Raw genomic sequence first — 9,973 nt, 5'->3', positions numbered from 1 at the left:
TTGTCGTGTTCAAAAAAAAATCTTCCTCTTAGTTTGAGAAAATTTCAGAACCACTTTCTACAGTAGGGTATTTCAATGAAGAGAGACTTTATTACACATGCATACATATTGAATAGTGCAAAGTCTTTGGCGATTGGACATCCTGAAGAAGGATAATAGAGGGGTGGTGACGCTGAGGTCGGATAAGGCCCAATCCCCCTGGAGTCCAGACACTGGTGGTGATGGTGATGAAGGGAGTTGCTGCAATCCGATAATGAATGAGGAGCATGACTGTGATGCTGACTGGAGGTGACTGGGGTGGAGGGGGGTCTCATCTGATTGTGCTGAAATGACAACTGACAGCAGCAGAGAGGAGAACATTTTTTTAAGTTTGACAGCAACGATGTTATTGGCTTAAAGAGCCCCTGTTATGCTTTTCCTATTTTCCCTTTCTTTTCGTGTGTTACATATATTTTTGTACATATAAATGGTCTGTAGAGTTATAAAGCCTGAAGTCCACGCCCAAACGGGGTTAGTCTGTGCAGAACCTGGTTGGTTCATTTAAAGTGAACGCCAACAATCAGCTGGTAGAGTAATCACAGGGAGAGAGAGACTGAGAGAATGGTAAATGTTAAATATTCCCATCACAAACAACTTTGGTACAACTTCACAAACGTCACACGTTTTCTGTCCATGAGCTCTTTAATCTGTTGACCTGTGTGTTGCTCATGCACCTTCTGTACTGCTGCTTTATTGTCAAATGTTTTCATAATGCTTCTATTATTATTGCTATTCGGTCACCTGGGTGACTTTAAACCCTTCTGTGTGTGATATTCAACCATTGGCATACAGCAGTCTGTCCAGCCGTCCTTTCATCAGCCCGTCCATGTGACCATCAGTTTAGAGGGTTTGCTTGCTCTTTATTTTTTTTACCTTTCTGCTGAGCCCAGCAACTGCGTTGAATGTGAGCCATCCGGCCGACAAAGCACTGATTAATTGTCTGCCTGCAACAAGAGGAGAGTGAGAGCAGCAGGCGGAGGAGGTTTAGAGGATGGACAGTAAAGAGGATACCAGGAGGGGGGGGGGGGGGGGGGGATAACTATCCATGCAAGCTTTAATAAGTCTGATGTGAAAAAGGGGAAAATCCTGTGGCTGAATCATTGTGTGCAGCCTATTTTGCGTATTTCTAGTGCATGAATGCAAATCTGTGCATACCTGTACATCTGTCATTCTGTCAGTCAGTGTGTGCTCAGTGTTTGCTTACTCCAAACCACATGCAAGCTTTTCACTCGCATGTAATGCTGCGTCTTTGTTACACAGCACGGCGCCGCCAACCCTGCTGGAAATCCTCCTCCGCTCTCCTCCTCTCTGCAGGGGGTCAGATGTGTGACATCTAATCAGCCAGACTGTACTTGAGATGAGTGGGGAATCAATACTTATTGATTTGGGGGAGCTGCCACAAGAAGCTCTTCGCCTCTCCCGCCTGCTTCGCCTCGGCATCCCGGTACAGAGAGCAGATGGCCCTGCGTACCGAATGGGTGCTCATCACACGGGACGCATTTCGTGGCCCAGACACAACCTCACCGCAGGACTCAGCTGTGTCCTATAGCCTCTCCAGCAGACACATTCAGATTCTTATGCAGAGTCACACACACTGTGGCACTCTCTCACGGAAAGAGATGTCAAGGAATACAAATCCTGTGATTTTCAGGAATATTGTGCAATGCAATTCAATCAAGGGATGTTTGATTCAAATGCTGTTTTGTATTTTTGCTGTCTTCACTCTTTGGAAAAGATTTGTCATCACAGTGTGTGTGTCAACCATTCTTTACATTTCTATGTGATGTGCAATAGATTGCTGAATGTTGATGCACTACCCTTATGCTTACTGGACCTTGACGAGGGAGGAAATGAGCTCAGATTTCGCCAAACCCTTCACTCCCACTTGTCGATTCAGAGTCAATTTACTGCCCCGGCACTTTCACTGTTGCTGACACCGGTCATCTTGCCAAATGGCTCAACTATATGCATTTTTGTTTCTTTTTCAGTTTGTGGTACAGTTGGGAGCTCTGTATTCAATATTTCAAACGTAATGTCGAACTCCCCACACCTAAACAGGTGTGGAGTGGGAGGTAAAAGCCGAGAGCTGAGTCACTGACTCAGCACAATGTGCAATCTGCCACACAAGCAGAATAAATAAACCACTAGTTATCTTTTGTACCAGGAAAAGAGAGATACTCAAAAAGGATTTAATTCACTTATTTTGCATGAATCTATAATCGATAGAGTTATCTGACCTAAGACCAAGAAAGAGGAAACTTATATTTGTTTATTATTAAAGTGACACTGGCAGAAATACTGTGCCAAATGTTTTTTCTTGTGTTTCATTAAAAAAAATTCATAACAAACATGGAACTCTTCGAGTATAACTGGTGACAGGATTACATTTCCTCTCATATATCACATTCTTAGATTTCCCATCTGAAGCAGTTTTCTGTGTTTATTTTTGGAATTTCAGTAAATGAGCACATTATGTGGAAGTTTCACTTCTTCTGATGCAGAATGACTGAAAGTCCCTGCTTTGCTTGGCTTGTTTTGTTAACACGCTGTAAACCACCAGCCTGCTGAAGTCTCTAAAGACAGATCATCTGTGGTAGAACATTCAGTGCTTGTGCAGCGTGTCAACGTAACATGACGGTGTGTATAAAGCCGTGTGTGGCGTCTACCTGCGTACTTCATCAATCATAGGCAAATCCATTTGAATTGACTGTACACACTCCACTGAGGAGCATGATTAAGCACACAGTCACATTCGCTGGAAGAAACATTCGTGCACGCCCACAGAGTGACTTATTTTGTGTGGAAATCCAGGATTTCGCAATATTCTCCAGCGTCTGAGTTGTGTGATGTTAAAAAAAGATGCCAATGAAGAAATTCACCCGAAAGGCAAAGGGACACAACTCAACAACGTTTCATGTCATGACAATGACAACCTAAGTGAAGCAGTGAATGATAATTTGATCGTGAGTGGAAATCATTTCACTTTTTGCATGACCTTGAATTTTTAGAAGCTCCAGGCCGGAAGCTCCAGCCGCAAGCAGAGCAGATGTTCATACATAAAATGCGTACTGCGATGTCAGAGACAGAGGTCATCAGTTTCCGTCCGCTTCTAGAATATCTAATCTCGACTTTTTTTTGAAACATAATGAATTACTTTGGTGGACATTTACCATATTTCGATTTTCTCTCACGGCCACCAGTTGACAGAGAGGTGAGGTTTCTGTAAAGCATTGATCTTTTTCTTCATTGTGCTATTTCAGCATGGAACCTTTGTGTTCCTGATCATGTTTTGTTCTGCATGTGAACACAATGTTCTGGGTACAAGGCGTTGTATTTGTTCTGTGCTGGGTGAGCTCTGTGTCGCAGTGTGCGCACTGCGCATCCTATTAAAATGCAATCGTTTCCTTTCATTCATTAGGAATAATGATTTATGTATTAGACAGCTCTCTTTGAATTCGAAAGTAGTTTCTGAAGAGAGTGGGAGGGATAATCAGATAGTTTATGGTGCCAAACTTCAGGATCATTTGGGAATACCAGTGTTGTCCTTGAGGATTTCGTGCCAGATCCGCCTTGAAGAAATATTCCTGGACTGGAGGCTTTCTCACCATCGCTCACATGACCCTCGCTGCCCCGAGAACATGCTCATGACCCGTTTGTCACACTGCTCTGCTTTCCCATCAGACACAGGATATGTGTGTAAACAGGGGAGGACTGCATGCTGAGACATCCTGAACACTGCAGAGCCAAACAGATGTTGTGGTTGCATTGCTACACAGTGCATTTCATCAACTTCTTTAAAAACAAAATAACTTTCTTGGTTGATTTCACATCCACACTTTAATTAAGATTGTACATCACCTCAGACGTTTAGGATGTCCAGAGTGGAATGTGGCCTTGTCCACTCCCACCAGATAGTCATGCCTTTGAAACAGCTCTTTCACATAAAACTGGCCCGAAGTAGTTCTCTCGTTATCTATCACTGCTGCTTAAGCATAAATACCCAGCCTCGCACTGATTATCTGAAACCAGGATGTGGTGTGTGTCAGGATTCGTGGTGTCAGCACATGTCATGAGCTTTAATGAGCACTGTATATTAGGGAAGCACACCCCATGACAGGTTATTTATGCATCATACAAAAGTGGAGCTGACGACCCTGATCAACGTTAAGTGGTCCTTCATTTTAATTCATATTGTGCTCCATGACACAGTAGGATCTTCTGAGTAATGGCTCCTGCTGCAATCAATCGGGAATCCACTCGCCGTTTGTGTGGGTGATTTAAAGTCCAGTGCATTTACAGTACAGCCTTTTGCTCACGAAGTACAGATAGCTATTAATAAAGCAGTTTATGATGCTGGAGAGAAGCAGGTCAGTTTCATGATGTTTACACATGAGGTTCTTGTCTAAACCAGTCATGCCGAATGACATCATGTCGGTAGTATTAGGATGATTGTGTTAGTTTAGATCTTTAACAGACACATTAATTGAGCAAGGTTGAGCTCTGGCACTTTGAAACAGAAGATTTACGATACTTCAGCTGCTGGTCTTATTGTTGAGCTTAGTCTGGGGCTCTGCAGAAAGCATCACAGTCAACCTTTTCAATACTTTAGTATGAATAAACCATCACATCGAACTCAAGTCCAACTGGGTTTTTACTTTACATAAAAAAACAAAACCCAATAGGTCTGGGAAAAACAGCTTTGCATATTTATTTATTTTTTGCCACAGCCGAGCTGCAAAGCATTTCCTCTCACAATCACTTCAGTTAAAAACTGACTCAGGCCACTTGCAACATCCTCGAATTACAAAATAGAGTACCCACTCATACGGTTTTAATGGCACATATCACTCGTGGAAATCTCATAAAACCTGGAAAGAAAAACATTTGGACTGCACCCAAAAAGGCTATGATCCAATGAGGTCATTGCTGTGGTGAACATGGAGCCATTTGTGGGATGGGTTTTAGTCAGACTGTGACTAACAGTGATTCAGGGAGGCGAGTTTAATGATTCGTAGGTGTGTTGGGAGAACTACACCTTCTTTCAAGGTCTATTTCCCACAAACTTTCAAAGCCCAGTCACCCATATTCCCACCATCCGTACCGCTACTACTGCAAATAACCGCATCCACAGCTGAATTAAGTATTATACCATTTTTCCAATGTTGCCTATTACCCGCTTCTGCTGACTTGGACTGGCCCTAGTAGCTGTACTGGTCTGTGGGTTATGCATGCCAGTCAAATGATACTGTGTGTTGAAAATGGAGAAGCATGGATGACATCATGTTCAGATCATTGAGCAACGGGATGGGATAAACAGTACAGTCATAGGACGTTATTGTGCCCGGTGTACGTTCATTTTGCATCGTACTTGTGGGCTGAATATTATCTCCTGGGGTTATTTTTACATCATCAAAGAAGAACAAATGTTCCCCTCAGTAGTAGTTCCATGGCAATGTAATCGAGTTCCTCACATTTACAATGCACTGGTTTGAAAGGGCTGTGTTCAGGCTGTAAGATGGCTCTATCCGTACAGGCTTTGGATGCCATCAGACGAGAGGTCTGCACAGATGCCGAGTGGCTCCCCTCTAAAGAGGAGAGTCCTCCCTCTTACCAAGCACAGACAGGCACAGGGCTCCTGCTGGGCTGCCACCAGAACAAAGCCCTCCAACAGCTGCTTGATAATGTGCAACCATTAATTACATACTGATGCCTCAAGTCTGGCCTGCGTCGCTGAGCAGAGAACCCTCGCTTTGCCCAGCTTCAGCAATTATGTAAGAACGCGTTGCACAATGTTAACCAGACACAACACTGTACTACAAAGTAATGACTCTCCCTTGAAATTTTGCATATTCAGACCCCGGCTCTCCTTCAGGACTTAAATTTATATTCCGTCAGTTGAATTGAGTCTTTGAGAAGCTGGTTGTGTTGTGTTATTCTGCTGATTTGTTTTATTCTGTTTAAAACAAGGGTTCTAAAGTCAGGAAAAAACTGTCTCGCCTTTGTTTTTGCATTATATTACGACCAGAGTTAGTGTGACCTTTTGTGGATCCCAAAGACAAAATTAATGAACAAATCTGCAGGTGTCCAGCACTTGAGTTCTCTTTGGCCTGTTCTCCATCTATTTCCTTTTTTAAGACTCAACTAGATGCTGCTGATATTACCTTTACACACAGCACCACCTGCGTGTCCCGTCTACCTTTTGCCCGAAAGACAAACATACTCTGTCACTCTCAGGTTCCCACTCTAACTAAATGGTATTGGGTTGCTTGAGAGCTGATGATAAGCTACAGTGCAGTGAAGCATACATCATTCACCCTAGCAACTGTGGGCTGCAGTTGAGAAATGCCTGCTCCTGCCAAAAGAAGAATTGCATGTCCTGGCCCACAGTGCAGGACTTTCTGTTATGTCAATACTGTCAGACCTTGGAAATAGAAGCCCATGCAAACTTGCATATTGAGTCGGGAAGCTGTGAAGTTCTCAATCAACCCTGTAACTCGAATCCTGTGGAGAAAAATAAATGAATAAAAGGAAACTGAGATCCTTGGCTTTCTCGATAAATATTATTACGGTAATACTTTGACTATTAAGCCTTTTAATCTAAAGTTGTTATGTGCCATATATCAGATTATCCTATATATATCTGTCTATCTATCTATCTATCTATCTATCTATCTATCTATCTATCTATCTATCTATCTATCTATCTATCTATCTATCTATCTATCTATATATATATATATCTATATATATATATCTATATATATATCTATATATATATAGATATCTATATATATATAGATATATATATAGGAAATAGTGCTTGCATGCTACTTTTCTTTCCTGATGGCTATGAATGGCAAGAAATACGCTGGAAGATTTGAAAACTGAAAACTGAGGAGGACGGACCCTGGCTTTCAGACACTACCTTGCTTTCAGATCCCACGGGTATACCGGCGCATACAGGAAGGTATCGGGCTCTAATCCAATCATTTCCACCCTAATGGACCATATTCACAGCTATTCTAAAATGAATTAAACAGTGATGGGACAACTGGGGCTTGGGCAAGTAGGGTATTGTGTCTATTCCCTTAAAAAAGATAACTGTTCAAAAAAGTCAGAGTTGTAGATCAAAAACTATCTCCAGATTTGATCAAAATGTTGGGGAATGGACTGTATCTAGCTGTGCATTATGCAACAAAGCCTCTACGTACACTTCTCTAATTGATGCAAGGTTAAACAAAAGAGCCCATGAGGCCCAGCTTGGTTTAATATTATTTTCCTTTCTTCATATGGACTACCTGGGGGGAAAACAAGTAGTTATTTTGTATGCCATTAAACCTGCAAGCTGTGCTATTCTGCCCCAGGTAAGTAGGAAACAAAGGGCTCAGTGTTGTTGATACCTGACCAGCAGCATCAGCGACTAACTGCGCCCCCTCCCTCATGAGTTATTCCCCAAAGTGGATGACCTGGCAGTCGGCGGATGCGTTCACTTCCCTTCATCACCACCTACTGCCTCCGAAGCTGTGGCTTACCATGTGTCCAGAGCACAATGCAACCCAACAAACAACACACGGGCCAGGCACAGTGGTGTTGTATGACTTGTCTTTGTATGGCGCGAAAGGCTGATGCTGCCGTTTCACAGCACAATGACAGAAGGCGGAGACCGAGGACCTAAAGGTGCAGCTGAAAGTGTGTTTGCGAGTGCATGCCAGTCTGTGCCACCATGAAGGCTGGATTACCAACCAGGCAAAGCAGGAAAACGGCCCCAAGATGCCAGAAGCCCGGGGGCCACAAAAACTGCCGGCGTACTGTGTCTCATCTGGTTTGAGCTCATGATTTGTTTTGGAGTGTGTGTCACTGAACCAATACCATTTGACAAGATGCCTCAAGGTGGCTCCTGACCTTGAGGCTCCATCATTAAGAGGGCCCCAGTGCTAAAATGAAGACCTTCAGTCGTTCTGTTTTGTGCCTATACATTTATTTTGCATTCATCTTTAATTTAACAGTAGACAGTAGGGAGGGGAAATTGGGGAGAGAGAGAGATGAGGGAAGAAACGCAACATAAGTCGTCGGCCTGACATGAATCAGGGAGGTTTATGTTATACGGTCAGCGTCTGAGCCACCAGTACTTCCCATGTTGTAGGCCCCCATTGAACTCCATACATAAGATACTGTTGATTTGATAATATGATTACAAGTTACAATCTTTAAGATTGGTTAGGCAGCACCGATAATAAGCGGTAACTGCAGGAGAAGCACAGGTGTAAATAACAAATTAATGAAGGCTGAATCATGTGGCTTCTTCCTTTTCAACACTGGTACTGGGACACTTGGATAAAGGAACCATCATTAATGCTATAAGTAACACCTGTGCTTTCCCTTCTGAAGCAAGTCAAATTGTCTGCTGTGAAAAAGGCCTTTCGGGGGCTCATCAGATCAATTTTGGCCTGGGGCTCCCCGGCAGGTTAGCCAGGCCCTGCCCCCCATGTTTGTTCACACTGGTGAGAGGTGTCTTTGTTAAGAACAATGTGCGTCCACAAACCACACAAAGGGTAACACTAACACAGCCGGTAAAGAAGAATGAATCCACAACCACACAGAAGACAACAAATAACACATTCAAACAGCAGAGAAAAACACATTTTAAATAGAATTCTTGTAACAATAGCCCACAAAAAATCATTTTGCTGTCTGTCACATGTACGTATTGAACATGTCTGTCATTTAAATCACCGCACGTGACCGCACCTGTCTGCCCAACCCATGGGCTTACTACCCGCCTCCCAGATCCGCCGTTGCCAAGGTTTCCGTGTACGCGCTGAACTGCGCGAGCGGAGCCGCGCGCTTGTCATACAGTATTGCCAGACATGGCGGCGGATCTACAACCCGAGTGGATTTCTTGTCTCCCTTCTTCCTGGAGTTACGGCGTTACTCGGGATGGACGCGTCTTCTTCATTAAGTAACTATCAAGTAATTCCTAAGCTTCCCGGTTTCCTACGTCGGAACAAAGTATCCGTGTAATAACGAACGCATTTCCTCCCACTCTCTCTCAACAGCGAAGAAGCCAAGAGTACAACCTGGCTGCATCCAGTCAGTGGCGAGGCGGTAATAACCGGGCACAGAACAACTCCAGGTGAGCTGTCAGCTAGCGGATATCAAGTTTCTACGTGTTTCACGTCTCTCGTGTCCGCCGTCATGTGTTGTTGACTAAATACCCCAAAAACCGATACTTCCCACACTGAGAGAGAGAGAGAGCGCGAGCTTGACATCATGCTGTGTTTCTAGATGCACGAGTGTTTTTTTTTTTTTTTGTGGCACTGGTGCCGTGTAAAGTGAGCCCTGCTCGTGCCCACCTCTGCCCTGCTCGTGTTAATGTTTGTGTGTTTATGCCAGCTTTAAATGTACCCCACCACTTCAAAAATCTCCGTGTCATGAGCAATCATAATAAAGCCTATCTCTTCGTAATGTATGATACTGGAGACGTTGTGAAGCAGCCTCCTCTCAGGTCTCTGCAGAGCTTTCCCACTCATGTAATTGAGTGGCTGCTGCTGCAACTAACGTTTCCTCGATTAATCATCTGAGTCTATCGGCTAAATGTGTCACAACTAGTGAGAAAGACCCAACTGACTTCCCCATAGCCCAAAGTTGTTAGAGCTCAAACAATTAGTGGATTAATCCATTAAATTGATTGCCAGAAAATGAATCTGCAAATATTTTGATAATCGATTAATGGCTTCAGTCATTTTTCAAATATAAACGTCTTAGTTCCAGTTTATCAATTCAGATGATTTTGTGCTTTTCTTTGTCTTGTGTGATGGATGGTAAATTGAGTATATTTGGATTTTTGACTGCTATAGCAAAGGTGATTATCTGCCATTTTAAAGACGATTAACTGCTTGATTGGGAAAACAATTCACAGATGAATCAATTGTGA

At 43.2% G+C, this 9,973-nt stretch overlaps 1 protein-coding gene across 1 annotated transcript in view; it reads left to right on the top strand.

Moving 5' to 3' along the window:
* The first annotated feature begins 8,891 nt into the window (after window positions 1–8,891).
* The window catches only part of LOC306781336 (pleckstrin homology domain-containing family A member 5-like), a 64,176-nt gene continuing 63,094 nt past the window's right edge, over window positions 8,892–9,973 (top strand). The window contains exons 1-2 of the mRNA XM_079274151.1: window positions 8,892–8,998; window positions 9,096–9,172. Of these exons, the coding sequence (XP_079130277.1) occupies window positions 8,907–8,998; window positions 9,096–9,172 (169 nt within the window). The 5' untranslated portion in view covers window positions 8,892–8,906. The remainder of the gene's footprint in view (window positions 8,999–9,095; window positions 9,173–9,973) is intronic.

The sequence above is a fragment of the Melanostigma gelatinosum genome, assembly GCF_949748355.1.
Source record: "Melanostigma gelatinosum genome assembly, chromosome: 1".
NCBI classification, from domain to species: Eukaryota; Metazoa; Chordata; class Actinopteri; order Perciformes; family Zoarcidae; genus Melanostigma; species Melanostigma gelatinosum.
This window is presented reverse-complemented; position numbering and strand designations above follow the sequence as displayed.